The sequence below is a fragment of the Anarhichas minor genome, unplaced genomic scaffold (genome assembly GCF_050575085.1).
Source record: "Anarhichas minor isolate MPS153535 unplaced genomic scaffold, ASM5057508v1 ptg000080l, whole genome shotgun sequence".
Lineage (NCBI taxonomy): Eukaryota > Metazoa > Chordata > Actinopteri > Perciformes > Anarhichadidae > Anarhichas > Anarhichas minor.
In genome coordinates this window covers 1,937,264-1,962,359 of record NW_027466526.1, presented here as the reverse complement: position 1 = coordinate 1,962,359, position 25,096 = coordinate 1,937,264, and the positions used below count along the sequence as shown (strand labels likewise).

The 25,096-nt window shown below is 38.5% G+C and overlaps 4 protein-coding genes across 4 annotated transcripts; all 4 read left to right on the top strand.

Annotated features, from left to right (window-relative positions):
- The first annotated feature begins 232 nt into the window (after positions 1 to 232).
- LOC142938122 (zymogen granule membrane protein 16-like) lies at positions 233 to 1,624 on the top strand. The gene is made up of 5 exons (XM_076081350.1): positions 233 to 281; positions 452 to 581; positions 834 to 933; positions 1,301 to 1,390; positions 1,484 to 1,624. The coding sequence occupies exons 1-5, from the start codon at positions 233 to 235 to the stop codon at positions 1,622 to 1,624; spliced, it is 510 nt and encodes a 169-aa protein (XP_075937465.1).
- A 3,396-nt stretch (positions 1,625 to 5,020) lies between these two features.
- LOC142938102 (zymogen granule membrane protein 16-like) lies at positions 5,021 to 6,214 on the top strand. The gene is made up of 5 exons (XM_076081312.1): positions 5,021 to 5,069; positions 5,240 to 5,369; positions 5,559 to 5,658; positions 5,921 to 6,010; positions 6,104 to 6,214. Exons 1-5 carry the CDS (start codon positions 5,021 to 5,023, stop codon positions 6,212 to 6,214), a joined length of 480 nt encoding a protein of 159 aa, XP_075937427.1.
- A 10,561-nt stretch (positions 6,215 to 16,775) lies between these two features.
- LOC142938101 (zymogen granule membrane protein 16-like) lies at positions 16,776 to 18,517 on the top strand. The gene is made up of 5 exons (XM_076081311.1): positions 16,776 to 16,824; positions 16,995 to 17,124; positions 17,850 to 17,949; positions 18,212 to 18,301; positions 18,395 to 18,517. The coding sequence occupies exons 1-5, from the start codon at positions 16,776 to 16,778 to the stop codon at positions 18,515 to 18,517; spliced, it is 492 nt and encodes a 163-aa protein (XP_075937426.1).
- A 4,283-nt stretch (positions 18,518 to 22,800) lies between these two features.
- Positions 22,801 to 24,314, top strand: LOC142938103 (zymogen granule membrane protein 16-like). Its single transcript, XM_076081314.1, has 5 exons — positions 22,801 to 22,849; positions 23,020 to 23,149; positions 23,556 to 23,655; positions 23,994 to 24,083; positions 24,177 to 24,314. The coding sequence occupies exons 1-5, from the start codon at positions 22,801 to 22,803 to the stop codon at positions 24,312 to 24,314; spliced, it is 507 nt and encodes a 168-aa protein (XP_075937429.1).
- Positions 24,315 to 25,096: the final 782 nt, after the last annotated feature.

Sequence of the window (25,096 nt, the reverse complement as noted above, 5' to 3'; positions counted from 1 at the left end):
CTAGACTGCAGGTGAGTTTCAACATCTGTATCTGCACCTTTTAACTGTGACGTTTATTAGCATGTTACTGTGGCTGCTGGCCCTGATCATTTAAATTCTAATGATCTTATTAACTTATCATGTCTAAAGAATTATTTATATTACATGATGATAATGATGATGATGATGATGATGATGATGATGAATTGGTTTCTGATTCCAGTGTTGTCTCCAGACGTCTTCACACACCAGAATGTTTTCCTTCCTGATCGTCGCTGTGCTCTGCACCAGCTGCCTGGCTGGTAAGGTTTCAACCCATCTTCAGTCTTTTTATGCCAATTTCATGCTTTTTACACAAACATCTCTGTAGCTTCTAATACGACCTTTGTATATTAACAGTTAAGTCAAGTTGAGTCAAAGAGCAGTAGCTTCCTCTTGTCCATCATTTAATATCTTTGTTGTACTTCTCCAGCTCCCATGATGTCCTACTCCTACTCTCCTTCTGTTGGAGGAGGTTCTGGCACTTCTTTCTCCACAGAAGGAGCAAACGGAACGATCACAGGGATCAGAGTCTGGGAGATTAGTAACGCTTACATCACTGGGTCAGTCTGTCCTCCCTCTTGTCCAGATGTGTTAAGGACTGTAAATAAATTATTAAGGGGGTGAAGGGATCAAAAAAGAGGGAGTGTTATGTATTTTCTGTTTGAGCTGAAGGGAGGGTGGTCTGAATTGACCACTGACAGTGGTAAGAACATCCAGCTACATTATGACTGTGCATAATTTGTTTCTACCTGATCATGTCCTCTTATGTATATAATCAGTGTGTTCCCTCTCTCTTGTGTCTGACCTTGCAGTATCCAGGTGCGCAACGGTGCCATTTGGGGTAAAGTAGTTGGTCGTGTAGTAGGCTCTGCACAAGAGCTGATCCTCTTTGATGGAGAGACCATTGTTCAGGTCAGAGAGTCACCGATACTAAAATATTAGTTTAGTCTGAACAGAGATAAGACATCCTCGGAAAAGAAACTTTAAACATATATATTTTTTTTTCTGTAAAATTTAATTATTTTGATAAGACAATATAATGCGATATTTTTTGACATTCATAGATATTTTAATTTCTTTATTATCATAGACATTTTTTCATGATACTGGTCCAAGGAATATTACTAGGAGTAGCATTTATTATATATTGGATATATTTTATAATATTTATATTACACTGTATCCATTCATGATCATGTAATACATACAATTACTTTACTCATCAAGGTCTAACCACATGTACCAACCGTGTTAATGAGATCTCACTGTCATGTTTCAGGTCTCTGGAAAATACCACAGCAACTATGTCTATCAGATATATGTTGTGACCTCCAGAGGGCGCTTTCTGGTCGCCGGCAAGCCAGCATATGTAATTATTTTCTATCCTTTATGTTTGTTGCATTTATCAATACTAATACTCATAGTCATGTGTTAACTTTTAACTTTTGATGCTTTGTTACAGACTTCCTTTAACTTCTACCCAGCAGACCCGAAAGCGGAGCTCATACTGCTCAGTGGCCGCTTCAATAGTGCAGGGATTACTTCATTGGGTGCTCACTGGGATGTCTTCATGGGTCAAAACCAAACCATCTACGCCCAATGAACAGCAATTAATAATCCAATACTGATTAATATTCATTGTGGGAGAAGTCAACCTATCTTTTTATGAAGCAATTATTTAGTATATCGTGCTACATGTATTGAAGGAAACAAAGCAGAGATGTCTTGTACTGAATACCAAATGTATGTTGAGAAATGATAACTGTACAAGATATTGTACAAATGACTGTGATTATTATTTCTGTGGGTTTAGTGGTGAGAGAAATGTTTTGTCTAAACTATATTAAATGATGTGGAATGCAACATACTCTTGTATTTTATGGAAGACACTTTTATGCTATTGTGACCTAAGTGCTATTATCCAAAAATAAATAGAAAAACAAGATAAAGAAAACTTGTTGTTTGGTTGCACGTAATGGTGAAGAAAAAATCGAAGAAAAATATTTTCGGAAAGTAATTTAGAAAAGGCCGAATCTAGTCGTCTGTAACACAAAGTATATCCTCAATGTCTCCTTCTTATTTGTGTGTCCTGTTTCTTGTTTTTTTCCTCACACTCGGGACAAAATTCACTTAGATTTACATAAAATAAAAAGTCACTGGTAGCATTATTGAAGACAGCTGACTGCTCATTCATGTGTGTGACACTACAGTACATGCAACCTCAAGTATACAACAGCAAACATGCTGAAAATATTCATTGCTCATCATTACTGCGTGGTATTCACAGTTTTATTATTAATACTTCATGGTTTTACTAAAGAAAAAAGTTTTGAGTACTTTTCTAACACTGCCAATACCAACATTCCCAGATAGAGAAAGGGTGAAAAGTAAATTAGTCTGGGGCTCTCAAATCTCTAAATCCACCCCTGAAATACACGCCCAAGTCACGGTTACTCATGATCAGAAACAGTCTTAGTCACGAGGTAAAAACACATCTAAATCACTGCTAAGTATGAAGAAGGTCAGATCAGTGGTTCTCAAGACATATGAAAGACATAAGGACAGACAGACAGCAATTCTTTGTTTTATAGTGAGAGTGAGTGATTGCATAAAGGCTCTTTCAAAAAACACTCCACGCTGCCAGCAATTTAGTTCTTGTGGAGAAACGATAATAATTTAAATACCGTTTATTTCCCCAGAAAACAACTCAAAGGGGCATTCCGACGACTATCCCAACCTGTGTATTTGTTCATATTTGTTGAATATGAACTCCTTAGGTCATTGTTCTCTAAAACAATACCGAGGACATGACCTCCCTTTCACATTGAAGACAGTATCTGCTTTTGCACAGTGTAATCGCTTTTTTGAACAAAGAGAGAGTGACTACTACTGCTGTCACCAGATACAGACCTGCAGCTCACAGAGACTAGAAGAAAGAAAGACACAAACAGTGAAACAGTTAAGTAGTCAAAGCAGTCAGACCATTCTGTTAAAACACAGAGCCAAAGCAGAAAACTGACAGATGAAAGTACTCTGTACCCCGTACCACAATCCCAACCAACATACCACACACCTAGTGGAGAGGAGACCTTAACATACTTCTTGCTTTACCTCAGAGTGAAAGAAGGAAATATAAGATGAAGCAAGGAGAAAGATAAAACAAAGAAAAGAGCAAAGATTAATGAGGCATGACACAGGTGTCGTTCCACTGACCGAAGCACGTTATAATATCTATCTTCACACTGAGTGAAGGGAATATTTTGAACATCGTTCTTTTTATGAAATACTGACAAAATGCAAAATGCTGTTGATGTGCAACTTTGCAGATAGAAAATTGAAATAAATCAAACTAAAAAACAAAACAATAAGTAGTGTTTCATGACACTTTTGTTTATAAGGCCTATCGAACCATGTATTTGTTTTTCCATGAGTCATTTCCAACTTCCAAACACTCTTCATGTACCACCTCAGCTTAATCAAAGTGTAGTTGTGAGTAACAGAATCTCATTCCTCTCGCTCCTCAACACTTTTTTAAACCCATCATTCCTGTTTCACAACAAAAGACTCTTGCTGGATGTTTCAATATCACTGAAGGAAAAGGTTTTCTGGTGTGAAACATGACTTTAAGCAGGGTTGGTTTCTTTTCAAATAAATTAAGGATATCAGTTTAACATCACAAATCTGCCGAGTTACTGACATGTTTCAGCGCACCTGACACACTTAGATCAGCATCTAATGTATCTGTGATTTCAGGTTCTGCTGATATAAAGTATGATCCCACAGTCTGTTATATAATTGTGTGTAAGTGTGTCTGCAATTAGATTATACCGTTTCTTAACTTGTTGCAATCCTTTGTAATCAGATTACTCCAACTGAGGTCTTCTCTGCCTCTGCATGGCAGCCAGCCAAACACCATTACAATCCGGCCAGTCTTTGTTTTTCATAGTAATACAATAACATTGATGTACCCTTCTGTTCAGACATGTTCATTTCTTGTAATATGGAACATTGATCTCTTTGACTTTCATGAATGCACTGCACCGTAATTTGTGCTTATTATTATATGTAAATATTAGTATGTATATATATTTAAAATATGTATATATAACTAGTATATTTATACATTTATCTAAATGTATCAAGCATCTTAAAATGTCCTTCAGGATGAATAAAGTTGAAAAACTACTGTGAATGGTGATGTGTGTGTTGATCTGAATATTTGTGAATTAGTTTTTTGATTATTACTATTATTATTATTATTATTATTATTATTATTATTATTATTATTATTAATAGTAGTAGTAGTAGTAGTAGTAGTAGTAGTAGTAGTATCAGTGTCTCTGTAATGTATTTCTGTCGTTTTCAAGTTAGACAAATGAAATACGCATAGTGACAAAACTAAGCAAGTTTATACCGGTCAGAAAGGTGTAGGCTTCATGTACAAACACAAACAGGGAGGGTTGCGATATGTGTGTCCGAAAACAATCTTTGTTCCAGTAGAACCAGTTAAAAAATGGTGTCGTACTGGTTTAGGTCAGTAAATCACAGTGACTGCCTTTCCCGTAAGTGCGGTGCAAACTAAATTCCTGAACTGAAACTTCAAGATAATTTTCTCTTTCTGGTTTAAATTGTGTCTGCTATTGTTCAGCTGTCAGAGGCTCTTTAGTAGGAATGTTAGGGAATGTGCATTTTGAGGGACGGACACATATATATAAGTGAGTGCCAGTCTCTCAGTGTCATCTCATCCTTTGCTCAGGACTCAAGCTGTTTTCAGGAGATCTAGACTGCAGGTGAGTTTCAACATCTGTATCTGCACCTTTTAACTGTGACGTTTATTAGCATGTTACTGTGGCTGCTGGCCCTGATCATTTAAATTCTAATGATCTTATTAACTTATCATGTCTAAAGAATTATTTATATTACATGATGATAATGATGATGATGATGATGAATTGGTTTATGATTCCAGTGTTGTCTCCAGACGTCTTCACACACCAGAATGTTTTCCTTCCTGATCGTCGCTGTGCTCTGCACCAGCTGCCTGGCTGGTAAGGTTTCAACCCATCTTCAGTCTTTTTATGCCAATTTCATTCTTTTTACACAAACATCTCTGTAGCTTCTAATACGACCTTTGTATATTAACAGTTAAGTCAAGTTGAGTCAAAGAGCAGTAGCTTCCTCTTGTCCATCACTTAATATCTTTGTTGTATTTCTCCAGCTCCCATGATGTCCTACTCCTACTCTCCTTCTGTTGGAGGAGGTTCTGGCACTTCTTTCTCCACAGAAGGAGGAAACGGAAAGATCACAGGGATCAGAGTCTGGGAGGCTAGTGGCGCTTACATCACTGGGTCAGTCTGTCTTCCCTCTTGTCCACATGTGTTAAGGATTGTAAAAAGTGTTATGTATTTTCTGTTTACCACTGACAGTGGTAAGAACATCCAGCTACATTATGACTGTGCATAATTTGTTTCTACCTGATCATGTCCTCTTATGTATATAATCAGTGTGTTCCCTCTCTCTTGTGTCTGACCTTGCAGTATCCAGGTGCGCAACGGTGCCATTTGGGGTAAAGTAGTTGGTCGCGTAGTAGGCTCTGCACAAGAGCTGATCCTCTTTGATGGAGAGACCATTGTTCAGGTCAGAGAGTCACCGATACTAAAATATTAGTTTAGTCTGAACAGAGATAAGACAACCTCGGGAAAGAAACTTTAAACATATATTTATATTTTTCTGTAAAATGGAATTATGGAGTAGCATTTATTATATATTGGATATATTTTATAATATTTATATTACACTGTATCCATTCATAATTATATTACACATACAATTGTTTTACTCATCAAGGTCTAACCACATGTACCAACTGTGTTAATGAGATCTCACTGTCATGTTTCAGGTCTCTGGAAAATACCACAGCAACTATGTCTATCAGATATATGTTGTGACCTCCAGAGGGCGCTTTCTGGTCGCCGGCCAGCCAGCATATGTAATTACCTTCTATCCTTTATGTTTGTTGCATTTATCAATACTAATACTAATGGTCTTGTGTTAACTTTTAACTTTTGATGCTTTGTTACAGACCTCCTTTAACTTCTACTCAACTGACCCGAAAATGGAGCTCATACTGCTCAGTGGCCGCTTCAATAGTGCAGGGATTACTTCATTGGGTGCTCACTGGGATGTCCTCTAGGATCAAAACTAAACCACCTACGCCTAATGAACAGCAATTAATAATCCAATACTGATTAATATTCATTGTGGGAGAAGTCAACCTATATTTTGTGAAGAAATGATTTAGTATATCGTGCTACATGTATTAGCATATGTGCACCGGGTAATATTATACCAGAATGGTTTATTAACAAAACAAAAACAACAGAATAACTGGTGATTGTTAAAGATCAACTCAGTTTGTGACTCTGTGTGATTTAGTTAAACACACATGATCTACTCAACGTGTACGTTATAGAGGATACTTTTATATATCAGATGAAGGAGCTTACAGCATTTTGCACATCTGCAGCATTGAAGGAAACAAAGCAGAGATGTCTTGTACTGAATACCAAATGTATGTTGAGAAATGATAACTGTACAAGATATTGTACAAATGACTGTGATTATTATTTCTGTGGGTTTAGTGGTGAGAGAAATGTTTTGTCTAAGCTATATTAAATGATGTGGCACGCAACATACTCTTGTATTTTATGTAAGATAATTTCATGCTATTGTGACCTAAGTGCTATTATCCAAAAATAAATAGAAAAGCAAGATGAAGAAAACTTCACTGGTAGCATTATTGAAGACAGCTGACTGCTCATTCATGTGTGTGACACTACAGTACATGCAACCTCAAGCATACAACAGCAAACATGCTGAAAATATTCAGAGCCATTGAACTATTTAGCTCAGAGTCCACTGTTATTTTGACTACCCTATGTCCTCAATGAGCTAAACTTCACTGTTTCGTTACGTAGTCCACAAAAGATTGATGATAACTTACAAAAGGCCCCTAAAGCATTCAAAAATAAGCAACTCATCTGTATAGCCTAATATGTACTGTGTCCTTCTACTTCAGAATTACATTGTATACTATCTACCTGACAGAGAAATGTTACTGATTACGTTGCTGATTCAGATTTGACTCACAAATTATGACAATTAAATATATTCATTATTCTTCATTGAACTATCCAGCATTATATTAACATTGAAAGCTCCATCTTGAATAGAAATTAAATAAATGTAATTTTTTAATTAAATTTACTCAATGATATTGTGCTCATAATGTCTCTCCTTCACTCTTCACTTGAAGAAAAAGTTTGAATGCAGGATTTTACTGCGTGGTATTCACAGTTATAGTATTAATACTTCATAGTATTACTGAAGAACTAAAGTTTTGAGTACTTTTTCTACCGCTGCCAATACCAACATTCCCAGTAAAAGAAATAGTGGAAAGTAAATTAGTCTGGGGACCTCAAATCTCTAAATCCACCCCCGAGTCACGGTTACTCATGGTCAGAAACTTCATGGAGGTAGGTGTAGGCTGTTAGTTGTTTGTTCTGACATAACCCCTGCAGTTATGAAGTAGAGCAATGATTAACAGTAATTAGTGGAGGAATTTTGCTGGCGGAAATTCTATTAGTGTCAGAAAAGTATTGAGTCATTTAGTCACAAGGTAAAAACACACCCAAGATGCCGCTAAGTAAGTAGGTCAGCGATTCCTTGTTAGTTAGAGTTAGATTGTATAAAGGCTCTTTCAAAGAACACTCCATGCTGCCAGCAATTTAGTTCTTGAGGAGAAACTGATGATTAACGTATTCTTCCCCCCAGAAAACAACTGAAATTGATTCCACTGACTGTCCCACCATGTGTATTTGTTCATATTTGTAGAATATGAACTTCGAAGATCATCATTCCCTAAAAACAATACCGAGGACATAAACTTGGTGTCCAGATTGAAGACAGTATCTGCTTGTGCACAGTGCAATCACTTTTTTGTAGTTGTGTCGCCCCCTGGTGCCGTCACTACTACAACTGCTGGGCTTTCACCTCGCTTCAAAGGGTAAAGAAAGGAGAAAGATAAAACTAAAAACAAGCAAAGACGAATGAGCTATGACACAGGTGTTTTTCCACTGACGTAAGCGAATTGTAACATCTATCTACACAGATTGAAGAGAATAGTTGCCACATTGGTTCTCTCTCTGAAATACTGACAAAGTACTTTCAGAATCAGAATCAGAACTGTTTATTACATGTCACTATACCTTTTTTGGAATGATGCAGTTGCAGCACAAAACCTCTAGCAAACCATATCACAACAGCTGATCATAACCTGTGCACAGACTGATGCTTATAGAGTGAAGCAGAGCAAAGTTGGAGAGGTTTTAGTTGAGACATATTAAGGCGGAATCTTTTAACTGGCCTTGGGCACATTTGGGTACCATCTGTACCATTTGAAATGTGTTATGTCAGGTATTAGTACAAATGTATTTATTTTACATGTCACTATAGGTATTCATTCCATCTAAATACCGTAAAAAACAATCAATCAGACCTCTATACATGTTCCCATTCCAGGAAACCATAAGACATTGGTCTATTTGGACAGCTCATTCCTGTATTAAAGGCCAATGCCTTTAGGATGAGATGCAAGGCTGAGGAGGAAGGCAGATTGTAAATGCTCCTCCATGACATGCAAATGAATACAGACTTATGTGGCTATGCAGGATTTGTTGCTACATGTTTAACATGTCTTTCTGGTGTTGCAATGTGGGCTACTGCTCCCGGTAGCGCTCTGGTTCAAGAGACTCTTAAAGGTTTATGACAGGTATAGTATGTAGCTTGTCAGTATGGCCACACCATTGCTGATCTATACAGAAGTCCTCTTGCATGGCAAAGTTCAACATGGGCCATTCATGCTCAAGTTTCAGTTCGCCATCTTTCCCAGGACAATATAGTACTGTATACTGTAAATACTACCACCCCTGTTTGTAAATGAGAATGTATACTGCAGGATTCAGAACTTAAGACTAACTAATCTTTTTCAGGGGAACAGACGATTCAAACATCAAATCACACAAAACTGTTTTGCTACAAGTTGTACAGGAGTACAGATGTTTCTACATGCAGAATCCAACATTGATAGACTTTAGCTGTTTTGTTATCTATCTATCTATCTATCTATCTATCTATATATATATCTGTCTATCTGTCTGTCTGTCTGTCTATCTAAAAAACTGTATTCAACAATATATATACAGTTTATAATGATTGATGATTTTCTTAGCAGTACCACATATAAACATTTAGTGACAGTAGTAGGTTGTAAAAACAATAGTTTCACCACATGAGGTGTAACTTTAGGATACACAGGTCTTTGCAGGCTATAATAATAACAACTCGCTTAGAATGCCTGGTGACACACCCACACACCAACACACAATAACACAAAAACACGATTACCATCAGTGACTAAGAGACGGCCAAATTCCTTGCTCCTAGGTTTTAAGATATGTTTAAGATACTGCGATATGCTGAGTATTGCGATAACATATATTGCGAATTATTACTTTTTTCAACTTCAAATTATGTCCCCAAAGGAAAACTGTGTCAACATGTTTTATCTAATAAGATAAAGTTTTCAGTCCGTTCATCTCACTTCAATCATTTTTATTGCAGCAAAATGGGAATGTCAAGCAGACAGACTGACCAACAATGTCATAAATGTTGCATGCAGCTGACAAACTGAACTTATTTGTTTGTAATAACTTGAACCTCAATGCAAACGTGCAAACAGAGTGGTAGTGGGTAGGGATTGGACAAAATGTAACAAATGAATAATAACAAATATAACAAATCAACAACAAAACATCAATAATTAATGTGTATGATGTTGGTTACAGTGGATGTTTTCTAGAGCTATTCAAAGAGGCTACCCCAAACCACCTCACCTATGGACACATCACCTTCATCAAGGTCTGATAGTGATTTAAAAGATGTCTAAGCTTTGTTCTTGTGTTTCTTTTGAAGGCTATAATAATAACTCGCTAAGAATGCCTGGTGACACACCAACATACAATAACAAAAAACACGTTTACCGTCAGTGACTAAGAGACGGCCAAATTCCTTGCTCCTACAACAGGTTTTAAGGTATTTGAGATGTAGCCAAGCCAAAGTAAAGTTCTGCACAAATGTCATGGTACATGTGCAATTAGACAACATCTCAGTCAAGCGAATGGACACACAGACGTCAATACATTACATAAAGAAATTTGCCACATGTGAATCATGAGAGTTTTAGCATAAACATTTATGACAACTTAACACTGTTCACCTGTATACAGAACAGCAGATTAGAAGCCAAAAGACTTCCAGTATTCTTTCTTGGCAGAGATCAGACATGTTTACGGGCGGGGAACATTTCCTTGTCTTGCTCATTTGCATAACAAAAAAAGCAATCCGGTATGAATAAAATAATGTCACCAGGTACCAGATGTGTAGGTAGGGTGGTTGTTTATTGTGCTGTAGAGAAGTAATAAAAAAACAGACTTTTACAACGCAAAACAAAATAATCAAATAAACCAGAAAGATCACCTCTCCATTTTAGACTTTAGGGCTGACCTTTGTTGAACGTGCACATTAGTTTTGTAGATTTCATGATGCGCTCACAAAGAAACACACCAGGGATCCATCATAAAACTCAATAATGACTCAAGCCAGTCAATACAGTCACATTTACATTTCTGTTCAGTATATTCAACGCTTGTAATTGCAAAATAGATACCTTGGACTTTCATGAAAGCACTACACCTTCTTTTGTTTATTTTTACTTGTTAAAGAATGCTGGTATTGTTTTCCCCCGTGAGTCTGTCTGTGTATGTGTATGTGTTTGTGTGTGTGTGTGTGTGTGTGTCTGTGTGTGTGTCATCATTGCACCTACTGTAGCGGGAACTACCGCAGAGGCCGGTTTGAGCACTTCTGCCAGGTGTTTGTATTTCTGTGGGCAGATGATGTCACTGCAATAGCATTTGCAACCATGCAAGACGCAATCACAAAACTTTACAGATGCGTGCTTGAGATAAAAATGGCCGTGGTCCAAGCAAGGGGAGGCACATGAATTTAACCCTTACTTAACAGGCTAAACTCAAACCCATTACCAACATGGCTGCCAGAGTTATTGGTCTCCCCAACCCCAACATGGCAGTTTCAAAAAAAGTTGAGATAACTTCTTCTAACACTGCCAATACCAACATTCCCAGATAGAGAAAGGGTGAAAAGTAAATTAGTCTGGGGCTCTCAAATCTCTAAATCCACCCCTGAAATACACGCCCAAGTCACGGTTACTCATGATCAGAAACAGTCTGAGTCACGAGGTAAAAACACATCTAAATCACTGCTAAGTATGAAGAAGGTCAGATCAGAGGTTCTCAAGACATATGAAAGACATAAGGACAGACAGACAGCAATTCTTTGTTTTATAGTGAGAGTGAGTGATTGCATAAAGGCTCTTTCAAAAAACACTCCACGCTGCCAGCAATTTAGTTCTTGTGGAGAAACGATAATAATTTAAATACCGTTTATTTCCCCAGAAAACAACTCAAAGGGGCATTCCGACGACTATCCCAACCTGTGTATTTGTTCATATTTGTTGAATATGAACTCCTTAGGTCATCGTTCCCTAAAACAATACCGAGGACATGACCTCCCTTTCACATTGAAGACAGTATCTGCTTTTGCACAGTGTAATCGCTTTTTTGAACAAAGAGAGAGTGACTACTACTGCTGTCACCAGATACAGACCTGCAGCTCACAGAGACTAGAAGAAAGAAAGACACAAACAGTGAAACAGTTAAGTAGTCAAAGCAGTCAGACCATTCTGTTAAAACACAGAGCCAAAGCAGAAAACTGACAGATGAAAGTACTCTGTACCCCGTACCACAATCCCAACCAACATACCACACACCTAGTGGAGAGGAGACCTTAACATACTTCTTGCTTTACCTCAGAGTGAAAGAAGGAAATATAAGATGAAGCAAGGAGGAAGATAAAACAAAGAAAAGAGCAAAGATTAATGAGGCATGACACAGGTGTCGTTCCACTGACCGAAGCACGTTATAATATCTATCTTTACACTGAGTGAAGGGAATATTTTGAACATCATTCTTTTTATGAAATACTGACAAAATGCTGTTGATGTGCAACTTTGCAGATAGAAAATTGAAATAAATCAAACTAAAAAACAAAACAATAAGTAGTGTTTCATGACACTTTTGTTTATAAGGCCTATCGAACCATGTATTTGTTTTTCCATGAGTCATTTCCAACTTCCAAACACTCTTCATGTACCACCTCAGCTTAATCAAAGTGTAGTTGTGAGTAACAGAATCTCATTCCTCTCGCTCCTCAACACTTTTTTAAACCCATCATTCCTGTTTCACAACAAAAGACTCTTGCTGGATGTTTCAATATCACTGAAGGAAAAGGTTTTCTGGTGTGAAACATGACTTTAAGCAGGGTTGGTTTCTTTTCAAATAAATTAAGGATATCAGTTTAACATCACAAATCTGCCGAGTTACTGACATGTTTCAGCGCATCTGACACTTAGATCAGCATCTAATGTATCTGTGATTTCAGGTTCTGCTGATATAAAGTATGATCCCACAGTCTGTTATATAATTGTGTGTCAGTGTGTCTGCAATTAGATTATACCGTTTCTTAACTTGTTGCAATCCTTTGTAATCAGATTACTCCAACTGAGGTCTTCTCTGCCTCTGCATGGCAGCCAGCCAAACACCATTACAATCCGGCCAGTCTTTGTTTATCATAGTAATACAATAACATTGATGTACCCTTCTGTTCAGACATGTTCATTTCTTGTAATATGGAACATTGATCTCTTTGACTTTCATGAATGCACTGCACCATCATTTGTGCTTATTATTATATGTAAATATTAGTATGTATATATATTTAAAATATGTATATATAACTAGTATATTTATACATTTATCTAAATGTATCAAGCATCTTAAAATGTCCTTCAGGATGAATAAAGTTGAAAAACTACTGTGAATGGTGATGTGTGTGTTGATCTGAATATTTGTGAATTAGTTTTTGGATTATTACTATTATTATTATTAGTAGTAGTAGTAGTAGTAGTAATAGTAGTATCAGTGTCTCTGTAATGTATTTCTGTCGTTTTCAAGTTAGACAAATGAAATACGCATAGTGACAAAACTAAGCAAGTTTATACATTAGCTGGTCACCAGCTAATGCTAGCTTATCGCTAGCGCTTCCCAACCGGACCATGCCGCTGTACTCCACGTCAGATCTTCACAACTTCAACAACCACCTGCGTCCGGACTGCATGGACATTCTCAAAGAACATGGAATACTTCGCCGAGGCCATCCTTCACACAGAGGTTCTGGCCGCATGTTCACTTACAACTTCACGTCCCCAAACTCCATCCCATCCCTCTGGTCCTGTCGCACCCGAACTTCCTTGTTACGTCACCACCACAACAAACAATACGTGAATCCGTCCAATCTCCGTCCCCTTCCTCAGTCCTCACAGCCTATCACAAAGCAACGTCACCTGAAACTGGCTTTGCTCAACACTCGCTCACTCAACAACAAAAGCCTCATTCTGAATGAATTCATAACGGACAGTAAACTTGATTTCCTCTGCCTCACTGAAACATGGCATAAACCCCTGGACTATTTCTCACTAAACCAGACCACTCCCACCGGATTCACATACATTGACAAACCTCGTCCTGAGGGGCGGGGAGGTGGTGTTGCTGCTGTTTACAGGAAGGACATTAAAACCACCACCATTCCCATTCCTGCCGTTCATTCTTTTGAACACCTTGCCTTCAAACTCTCTGGTCCCACTCCTTTGGTTACTGCTGTAATCTACCGTCCCCCCAAGCCAAATCCCTCCTTTCTCTCTGACTTTTCAGATCTTTTGACTCAGCTATGTGCCATCTCACCTTGCGTTCTCCTCCTAGGTGATTTTAACATCCACATTGATAACACTGACTGTAAATCTACGACAGAATTCCTGGAACTACTACAATGCTTCAACTTCACACAACATATCAACTTCCCCACCCACAGCCGAGGTCACATCCTGGATCTGGTCTGCTCCACTGGTTTCACAATACCGCAACTCTCCAGCCTCAACCTCAACATCTCTGACCACCTGGCTATCACCATGGACATTGACATCCCTATCCCCATGCCAAAAACGAAGCGCACCATATCCTTCAGAAATCTCAAATCTATCTCCCCCACAACTCTTTCAGCCTCTCTTGCCAGTACCATGTCCGCCTCCCCTGCCCCGCTGTCTGATAATCCCTCCGATCTTGTAAACTACTACAATGACACACTCTCCTCCTGTCTTGATCAACTGGCTCCCATGAAAACCAAAACTGTCTCATTCACACACTCGGCTCCCTGGTACACTCCTGAACTCCACCAGATGAAATCTCGAAAGCGCCAGCTTGAAAGACTCTGCAAGAAAACCGGTTTAACAGTCCATCTCCAAGCCCTCTCCGACTACCTTCAACAATACAAAGACGCTCTCATTTCAGCCCGGTCCACCTACTACTCACACCTCATACAGTCTGGCTCCTCTAACCCAAAGGCTCTCTTCTCCACAATAAACAAGCTTCTCAAACCCAAGGACAACACCTCCACATCCTTCACAGTGAACAAATGCAACTCTTTTCTTTCATTTTTCCAAACAAAAATTGACACCATTTACAGCAACCTGAACACCTCCCCCGCCTTTTCCATCTCTCCACCTGCCCCCGAGCCATTTCAATCCGGTTTCCGTTCACAGCACAGCACTGAAAGAGACCTCTTCAAAGTCACCAACGACCTCCTCCTCTCCTCCGACGCTGGTCACCTCAACATTCTCATCCTCCTCGACCTCACTGCAGCTTTTGACACCATCAACCACAACATCCTTCTCTCCCGCCTCGAATCCTCCCTCAACATCACCGGAACTGCTCTCTCCTGGATTAAATCATATCTCACAAACAGACAACAGTTCATCAGTATCAACAACTGCACCTCCTCCACTGCTCCTCTGTCTCAAGGCGTCCCCCAGGGTTCGGTGCTTGGTCCTCTTCTGTTCATCCTCTACTTGCTCCCTCTTGGTAACATCATCCGTCAACATGGTCTTCACTTTCACTGCTACGCCGATGATGTCCAGCTCTACATCTCCACAAAGGCCATTACCACTGCTACTCACTCCACTCTCACCAGCTGCCTCACTGACATTAAATCATGGACGCAAACCAACTTCCTCAAACTGAACTGTGATAAATCTGACATGATCATCATCGGTCCCAAATCCCTCACCAAAACCAGTCACAACTTCTGCCTCACCATCGACAACTCCACTCTGTCTCCCTCCCCACACATCCGCAACCTTGGAGTCATGTTCGACAGCAACCTCTCCTTTGAACACCACGTCAAACAAATCACCAGAACTGCCTTTTTTCACTTAAAAAACATAGCCCGTCTCCGCCCATCACTCTCCTCATCTGCTGCTGAAACCCTGATCCACGCCTTCATCACCTCAAGAATTGACTACTGCAACAGCATTCTCCACGGCACATCATCCAAAATCCTAAATAAACTCCAGTACATCCAGAACTCTGCTGCTCGCCTGCTCACCCACACCCGCGACCACATCACCCCTGTTCTTCAGAACCTCCACTGGCTCCCCGTCCCACAACGGATCCAATACAAAATCCTTCTCCTCACTCATAAAGCCCTCCACAATCAGGCCCCCTCCTACCTCACCGACCTGCTTCACCACCACACTCCATCCCGTCGGCTCCGCTCCTCTGATGCCAACCTCCTGTCTCTTCCACTCAGGACCAAGCACCGGACATGGGGTGACAGAGCCTTCTCCATATCTGCCCCCTCCCTCTGGAACTCTCTCCCCAAACACATCCGAGACTGCACTGAACTTTCCATATTCAAATCACAGATCAAAACCCACCTGTTCAAAACTGCTTTTAATGTGTGACCACTATTGTGTATTTTATGTTTTTAGTGTATTGTTTTTATATATGATGATTTTAATGTAAAGTGTCTTTGAGTTTTATGAAAAGCGCTATATAAATAAAATGTATTATTATTATTATTATTATTATACCGGTCAGAAAGGTGTAGGCTTCATGTACAAACACAAACAGGGAGGGTTGCGATATGTGTGTCCGAAAAGAATCTTTGTTCCAGTAGAACCAGTTAAAAAATGGTGTCGTACTGGTTTAGGTCAGTAAATCACAGTGACTGCCTTTCCCGTAAGTGCAGTGCAAACTAAATTCCTGAACTGAAACTTCAAGATAATTTTCTCTTTCTGGTTTAAATTGTGTCTGCAATTGTTCAGCTGTCAGAGGCTCTTTAGTAGGAATGTTAGGGAATGTGCATTTTGAGGGACGGACACGTATATATAAGTGAGTGCCAGTCTCTCAGTGTCATCTCATCCTTTGCTCAGGACTCAAGCTGTTTTCAGGAGATCTAGACTGCAGGTGAGTTTCAACATCTGTATCTGCACGTTTTAACTGTGACGTTTATTAGCATGTTACTGTGGCTACTGGCCCTGATCATTTAAATTCTAATGATCTTATCATGTCTAAAGAATTATTGTTATTACATGGAGATAATGATGATGATGATGATGAATTGGTTTCTGATTCCAGTGTTGTCTCCGGACGTCTTCACACACCAGAATGTTTTCCTTCCTGATCGTCGCTGTGCTTTGCACCAGCTGCCTGGCTGGTAAGGTTTCAACCCATCTTCAGTCTTTTTATGCCAATTTCATACTTTTTACACAAACATCTCTGTAGCTTCTAATACGATCTTTGTATATTAACAGTTAAGTCAAGTTGAGTCAAAGAGCAGTAGCTTCCTCTTGTCCATCACTTAATATCTTTGTTGTACTTCTCCAGCTCCCATGATGCCCTACTCCTACTCTCCTTCTGTTGGAGGAGGTTCTGGCACTTCTTTCTCCACAGAAGGAGGAAACGGAACGATCAGAGCGATCAGAGTCTGGGAGAATAGTGGCTCTTACATCACTGGGTCAGTCTGTCCTCCCTCTTGTCCACATGTGTTAAGGACTGTAAATAAATCATTAAGGGGATGAAGGGGTCAAAAAAGAGTGAGTGTTATGTATTTTCTGTTTGATCTGAAGGGAGGGTGGTCTGAATTTTTTTCTCAGAGCAGGCATGTGTCATTTATTAATTTTTCTGCGTTAGATTTATATCTTATTTCAGCTTGAGCAGAGCCTGTCACTGACATTGGTAAGAACTGCTCAGTTATAGCTCTAGATCAAAAGCACAGCAGCTGTAGCATTTGATTAACAAACTATTCTATGTTCCGCATATTATCTGTGTGCAATTTGGGGTATATTGTGAAAATGATTGAATAACAAGTTAATGAAACACCATTTTGAATCATTTATGCACCCTACATTTCTATGATTAAATAAGTTGTACTAATTTAATGTTATATTGTTGTTGTTGTTATTGTTAGTTGGAAGGGTGTTGCAGTTTTCTCTTCTTAGTCAAAGGGAGGGTCTATTGAACATTTTCTAAAATGCTGGAGAGGATCTTGCTCTTTTGAAAAGTGAACCATATGGTTCAGCCTCCTCTCAATAACCTGCTCTTTAAACATTTGCTCTATTGTCTACTCTTGTTGTATAATATCCAGCTACATTATGACTGTGCATAATTTGTTTCTACCTGATCATGTCCTCTAATGTATATATTCAGTGTGTTCCCTCTCTCTTGTGTCTGACCTTGCAGTATCCAGGTGCTCAACGGTGCCATTTGGGGTAAAGTAGTTGGTCACGTACGAGGTGCTGCACAAGAGCTGATCCTCTTTGATGGAGAGACCATTGTTCAGGTCAGAGAGTCACCGATACTAAAATATTAGTTTAGTCTGAACAGAGATAAGACAACCTCGGGAAAGAAACTTTAAACATATATTTATATTTTTCTGTAAAATGGAATTATGGAGTAGCATTTATTATATATTGGATATATTTTATAATATTTATATTACACTGTATCCATTCATAATTATATTACACATACAATTGTTTTACTCATCAAGGTCTAACCACATGTACCAACTGTGTTGATGAGATCTCACTGTCATGTTTCAGGTCTCTGGAAAATACCACAGCAACTATGTCTATCAGATATATGTTGTGACCTCCAGAGGGCGCTTTCTGGTCGCCGGCCAGCCAGTTTATGTAATTACCTTCTATCCTTTATGTTTGTTGCATTTATCAATACTAATACTAATGGTCATGTGTTAACTTTTAACTTTTGATGCTTTGTTACAGACCTCCTTTAACTTCTACTCAACTGACCCGAAAATGGAGCTCATACTGCTCAGTGGCCGCTTCAATAGTGCAGGGATTACTTCATTGGGTGCTCACTGGGATGTCATCATGTATCAAAACTAAACCACCTACGCCTAATGAACAGCAATTAATAATCCAATACTGATTAATATTCATTGTGGGAGAAGTCAACCTATATTTTGTGAAGAAATGTTTTTGTATATCGTGCTACATGTATTAGCATATGTGCACCGGGTAATATTATACCAGAATGGTTTATTAACAAAACAAAAACAACAGAATAACTGGTGATTGTTAAAGATCAACTCAGTTTGTGACTCTGTGTGATTCAGTCAAACACACATGATCTACTCAACATGTACGTTATAGAGGATACTTTTATATATCAGATGAAGGAGCTTACAGCATTTTGCACATCTGCAGCATTGAAGGAAACAAAGCAGAGATGTCTTGTACTGAATACCAAATGTATGTTGAGAAATGCTAACAGTACAAGATATTGTACAAATGACTGTGATTATTATTTCTGTGGGTTTAGTGGTGAGAGAAATGTTTTGTCTAAGCTATATTAAATGATGTGGCACGCAACATACTCTTGTATTTTATGTAAGATAATTTTATGCTATTGTGACCTAAGTGCTGTTATCCAAAAATGAATAGAAAAACAAGATGAAGAAAACTTCACTGGTAGCATTATTGAAGACAGCTGACTGCTCATTCATGTGTGTGACACTACAGTACATGCAACCTCAAGCATACAACAGCAAACATGCTGAAAATATTCAGAGCCATTGAACTATTTAGCTCAGAGTCCACTGTTATTTTGACTACCCTATGTCCTCAATGAGCTAAACTTCACTGTTTCGTTACGTAGTCCACAAAAGTTTGATGATAACTTACAAAAGGCCCCTAAAGCATTTAAAAATAAGCAACTCATCTGTATAGCCTAATATGTACTGTGTCCTTCTACTTCAGAATTACATTGTATACTATCTACCTGACAGAGAAATGTTACTGATTACGTTGCTGATTCAGATTTGACTCACAAATTATGACAATTAAATATCTTCATTGTTCTTCATTGAACTATCCAGCATTATATTAACATTGAAAGCTCCATCTTGAATAGAAATTAAATTAATGTAATTTTTTTATTAAATTTACTCAATGATATTGTGCTCATAATGTCTCTTTCACTCTTCACTTGAAGAAAAAGTTTGAACGCAGGATTTTACTGCGTGGTATTCACAGTTATGATATTAATACTTCATAGTTTTACTTAAGAAAAAAAGTTTTGAGTACTTTTTCTACCGCTGCCAATACCAACATTCCCAGTCAGAGAAATAGTGGAAAGTAAATTAGACTGGGGTCCTCAAATCTCTAAATCCACCCCTGAAATCCACGCCCAAGTCACGGTTACTCATGGTCAGAAACTTCATGGAGGTAGGTGTAGGCTGTTAGTTGTTTGTTCTGACATAACCCCTGCAGTTATGAAGTAGAGCAATGATTAACAGTAATTAGCGGAGGAATTTTGCTGGCGGTAATTCTATTAGTGTCATAAAAGTATTGAGTCTTTAGTCATGAGGTAAAAACACACCCAAGATGCTGCTAAGTATGAAGTAGGTCATCGATTCCGTGTTTTATACTTAGAGTGAGTGATTGTATGAAGGCTCGTTCAAAGAACACTCCATGCTGCCAGCAATTTAGTTCTTGAGGAGAAACTGATGATTAACGTATTTTTTCCTCCAGAAAACAACTGAACTTGATTCCACTGACTGTCCCATCATGTGTACTTGTTCATATTTGTAGAATATGAACTCCAAAGATCATCATTCCCTAAAAACAATACCGAGGACATAAACTCGGTGTCCAGATTGAAGACAGTATTTGCTTGTGCACAGTGCAATCACTTTTTTGCACAAATCATAACACTGCACATGTGGTTGTTATATATTCCTCAGCTTTTCTTTGAAAACTCAGTCTCAGCCTTTGTGGCACTGGGCTGCTCTTGTCTTGTTGTGTGTACTTTAGATATACACACTTCAGTGATGTTTTTTTTCATATACTGTACAGTTCTGTTCCTTAAAGTTCTCTCTCAACAGATCATATTGTCAGGCATGCTCTTACTGCAGATGCTGTCCAGCAGTTGTAGTTGTGTCGCCCCCTGGTGGTGTCACTACTACAACTGCTGAGCTTTCACCTCGCTTTAAAAGCTAAAGAAAGGTGAAAGATAAAACAATAAACAAGCAAAGACGAATGAGCTATGACACAGGTGTTTTTCCACTGACGTAAGCGAATTGTAACATCTATACAGAGTGAGGTCTTCTCTGCCTCTGCATGGCAGCCAGTCAAACACCATTACAATCCGGCCAGTCTTTGTTTTTTATCACAGTAATACAATAACATTTATGTAACCTTCTGTTCAGACATGTTAATTTCTTGTCATATGGAACATTGATTGTATGTATATATTTTTTAAATATGTATATATAACTAGTATATTTATATCATTTTATCTAAATGTATCAAGCGTCTTAAAATGTCCTTCAGGATGAATACAGTTGAAAAACTACTGTGAATTTTGATGTGTGTTGATCTGAATATTTGTGAATTAGTTTTATTATTAGTATTATTAGTAGTAGTAGTAGTATTATCAGTGTCTCTTTTTTGTTGAAATGTATTTCTGTCGTTTTCAAGTTAGACAAATTAAATACGCATAGTGACAAAACTAAGCAGGTTTATACTGATCAGAAAGGTGTAGGCTTCATGTACAAACACAAACAGGGAGGGTTGTGATATGTGTGTCTTAAAATAATCTTTGTTCCAGTAGAACCAGTTAAATGATGTCGTACTTTCCTCACGTGTCATTTCCTGGTGTTAAGTTACATGGATGGATGCCAAGTGCTCAGGGCATGTTTTATTTAAGGGGTGGTTTCCTCTTTTAACAAGAGAAGGTTATCAAACTGAGTGAATTCTATCAGTTGCTAATAAATTCCTGGTTTGACAAACAATAATATTATGTTGACCAAACACCTCAAGGTCCTTTTTAGTAGCCGTTCCTGGGATTTCAATCATATCACACGATCTTCGTTTTTGTTTTTTTCCACTTTAAAGTTACTGTGAGGAACTTTTGACTGTTAACGAAACTGTCTCAATTTACTGATGCTTCTATATGACCTTCAAAAGTCGCCTTGCTGCTCCGCCAGGGCCCGCTGGCAGCAAACACCGAGCACCACGCTGCAGGAGGCCCAGGCCAAGTTGCTGGGCCCGCTGGAGTAAAGGGAGGCATGAGAGAACCACAACTGCGCAGAATCAGAATCAGAACGGCTTATTGCTTAGTAAGTTACACATACAAGGAATCTGACTCAGTGAATGGTGCACAACAACAAACATTAAACACAGTGCAAAGGCACACTGTCAGACCCTGCTCCAGTAAAATGAGAGCTTTTCTAAAGTGCATCTGGTGCTCGAAAACACTACTGCTTTGTCTGCAGGGACCGTCAAAATCAACACCAAATTAAAGTTCATCACAGTAGCTTCAAGGTCTTTTTGTCCATGATGTTTCCAACAAGGGATTTGCTTTGAGACGTTGTTTTTGTAACCCTCTTTTACCCAACATGGGTGAGATGTGCTTGAAGTGTTTAGAAATTATTAAAATTTGAACATTTACATTTCCATGACAACTGGGCCAACTCTTTCTGCAAATACAGATCATGTGAAAAGAATGAAAGCTCCAGAACAGCTGCTCCTAAATGCACCTTGAGGTGAGATTGCTTTACCAACTACTTTTCCAACGCTCAAGAATTAACTTTGAAATCCATTTTAGTGACCCAAAATGGTTTTAAATGATGTTACACAGGTTTTACGAGTAAATGTATAAAGAATGTCACAGCTCTACTAATTTGAATTTAATAAGGTCGTAACTTATGAGAAACAGATTAAAGAGAGATGAACCAACAGGTTTAGGACGGTAAATCACAGTGACTGCCTTTCCCGTAAGTGCGGTGCAAACTAAATTCCTGAACTGAAACTTCAAAATGATTTTCTCTTCCTGGTTCAAATTGTGTCTGCTATTGTTCAGCTGTCAGATGCTGTTTAGTAGGAATGTTAGGGGAATGTGTGTGTGTGCGTTGTGAGGGACGGACACACATATAAATAAGTGAGTGCCAGTCTCTCAGTGTCATCTCATCCTTTGCTCAGGACTCAAGCTGCTTTCAGGAGATCTAGACTGCAGGTGAGTTTCAACATCTGTATCTGCACGTTTTAAATGTGATGTTTATTAGCATTTTCATGACTAAATAATTATTGATATTACATGATGATAATGATGATGATGAATTGGTTTCTGATTCCAGTGTTGTCTCCAGACGTCTTCACACACCAGAATGTTTTCCTTCCTGATCGTCGCTGTGCTCTGCACCAGTTGCCTGGCTGGTAAGGTTTCAACCCATCTTCAGTCTTTTTATGCCAATTTCATACTTTTTACACAAACATCTCTGTAGCTTCTAATGAGATCTTTGTATATTAACAGTTAAGTCAAGTTGAGTCAAAGAGCAGTAGCTTCCTCTTGTCCATCACTTAATATCTTTGTTGTGCTTCTCCAGCTCCCATGATGTCCTACTCCTACTCTCCTTCTGTTGGAGGAGGTACTGGCACTTCTTTCTCCACAGAAGGAGGAAACGGAAAGATCAGAGCGATCAGAGTCTGGGAGGCTAGTAGCGCTTACATCACTGGGTCAGTCTGTCCTCCCTCTTGTCCACATGTGTTAAGGACTGTAAATAAATTATTAAGGGGATGAAGGGGTCAAAAAAGAGTGAGTGTTATGTATTTTGTGTTTGAGCTGAAGGGAGGTTATGGTATTATGGTTAGTTGGAAGGGTGTTGCAGTTTTCTCTTCTTAGTCAAAGGGAGGGTCTATTGAATTTTTATTTTTCAAATGCTGGAGAGGATCTTGCTCTTTTGAAAAGTGAACCATATGGTTCAGCCTCCTCTCAATAACCTGCTCTTTATACATTTGCTCTACTGTCTACCCGTTGTTGTACGAGGATCAAGCTACATTATACATAATTTGTTTCTACCTGATCATGTCCTCTTATGTATATAATCAGTGTGTTCCCTCTCTCTTGTGTCTGACCTTGCAGTATCCAGGTGCGCAACGGTGCCATTTGGGGTCAAAGAGTTGGTCGCGTAGTAGGCTCTGCAAAAGAGCTGATCCTCTTTGATGGAGAGACCATTGTTCAGGTCAGAGAGTCACCGATACCAAAATATTAGTTTAGTCTGAACAGAGATAAGACTACCTATTTTTCTGTAAAATTTAATTATTTTGATAAGACAATGTAATGCAATATTTTTTGACATTCATAGATATTTTAATTTCTTTATTATCATACACATTTTTTCATGATACTGGTCCAAGGAATATTACTAGGAGTAGCATTTATTATATATTGGATATATTTTATAATATTTATGTTACACTGTATCCATTCATGATTATGTAATACATACAATTACTTTACTCATCAAGGTCTAACCACATGTACCAACTGTGTTAATGAGATCTCAATGTCATGTTTCAGGTTTCTGGAAAATACCACAGCAACTATGTCTATCAGATATATTTTGTGACCTCCAGAGGGCGCTTTCTGGTCGCCGGCCAGCCAACAGCTGTAATTACCTTCTATCCTTTATGTTTGTTACAATTATCGATACTAATACTCATGGTCATATGTTAACTTTTAACTTTTGATGCTTTGTTACAGATCTCCTTTAACTTCTTCCCAACTGACCCGAAAGCGGAGCTCATACTGCTCAGTGGCCGCTTCAATAGTGCAGGGATTACTTCATTGGGTGCTCACTGGGATGTCCTCATGGATCAAAACCAAACCACCTACGCCTAATGAACAGCAATTAATAATCCAATACTGATTAATATTCATTGTGGGAGAAATCAACCTATATTTTCGTAAAGAAATGATTTAGTATATCGTGCTACATGTATTAGCATATGTGCACCGGGTAATATTATACCAGAATGGTTTATTAACAAAACAAAAACAACAGAATAACTGGTGATTGTTAAAGATCAACTCAGTTTGTGACTCTGTGTGATTCAGTTAAACACACATGATCTACTCAACGTGTACGTTATAGAGGATACTTTTATATATCAGATGAAGGAGCTTTAACTAACAGCATTTTGCACATCTGCAGCATTGAAGGAAACAAAGCAGAGATGTCTTATACTGAATACCAAATGTATGTTGAGAAATAATAACTGTACAAGATATTGTACAAATGACTGTGATTACTATTTCTGTGGGTTTTTAGTGGTGAGAGAAATGTTTTGTCCAAGCTATATTAAATTATGTGGCACGCAAGATAAAATCGAAGAAAAATGTTTTCGGCAAAAATAATCGTCTGTATAACAAAGTTCTCTCTCAACAGATCATATTGTTAGGCATGCACTTACTGCAGATGCTGTCCAGCAGTTGTAGTTGTGTCGCCCCCTGGTGGCGTCACTACTACAACTACTGGGCTTATCACATGCACAAAATAATTACAGAAAGCTGCTCGTATTGTTCGTATTGTTCTTATCTGCCTGTTTAGACCCTGCCTGCCTGTTTTCTCGACCTTGGATTTTTCCCTGTCCCTTATTGGATTAGTTCTCCTTTTGGACGGA

Bases quoted from the DNA above. Each gene is read 5' to 3' on its own strand.
- LOC142938122 (XM_076081350.1), top strand. From the start codon at position 233: ATGTTTTCCTTCCTGATCGTCGCTGTGCTCTGCACCAGCTGCCTGGCT. The intron at 582-833 runs GTCAGTCTGTCC...CTGACCTTGCAG, and splicing joins AGTAACGCTTACATCACTGG to TATCCAGGTGCGCAACGGTG. The intron at 934-1,300 runs GTCAGAGAGTCA...GTCATGTTTCAG, and splicing joins ATGGAGAGACCATTGTTCAG to GTCTCTGGAAAATACCACAG.
- LOC142938103 (XM_076081314.1), top strand. From the start codon at position 22,801: ATGTTTTCCTTCCTGATCGTCGCTGTGCTCTGCACCAGTTGCCTGGCT. The intron at 23,150-23,555 runs GTCAGTCTGTCC...CTGACCTTGCAG, and splicing joins AGTAGCGCTTACATCACTGG to TATCCAGGTGCGCAACGGTG. The intron at 23,656-23,993 runs GTCAGAGAGTCA...GTCATGTTTCAG, and splicing joins ATGGAGAGACCATTGTTCAG to GTTTCTGGAAAATACCACAG.
- LOC142938102 (XM_076081312.1), top strand. From the start codon at position 5,021: ATGTTTTCCTTCCTGATCGTCGCTGTGCTCTGCACCAGCTGCCTGGCT. The intron at 5,070-5,239 runs GTAAGGTTTCAA...GTATTTCTCCAG, and splicing joins CTGCACCAGCTGCCTGGCTG to CTCCCATGATGTCCTACTCC. The intron at 6,011-6,103 runs GTAATTACCTTC...GCTTTGTTACAG, and splicing joins TCGCCGGCCAGCCAGCATAT to ACCTCCTTTAACTTCTACTC.
- LOC142938101 (XM_076081311.1), top strand. From the start codon at position 16,776: ATGTTTTCCTTCCTGATCGTCGCTGTGCTTTGCACCAGCTGCCTGGCT. The intron at 16,825-16,994 runs GTAAGGTTTCAA...GTACTTCTCCAG, and splicing joins TTGCACCAGCTGCCTGGCTG to CTCCCATGATGCCCTACTCC. The intron at 17,125-17,849 runs GTCAGTCTGTCC...CTGACCTTGCAG, and splicing joins AGTGGCTCTTACATCACTGG to TATCCAGGTGCTCAACGGTG.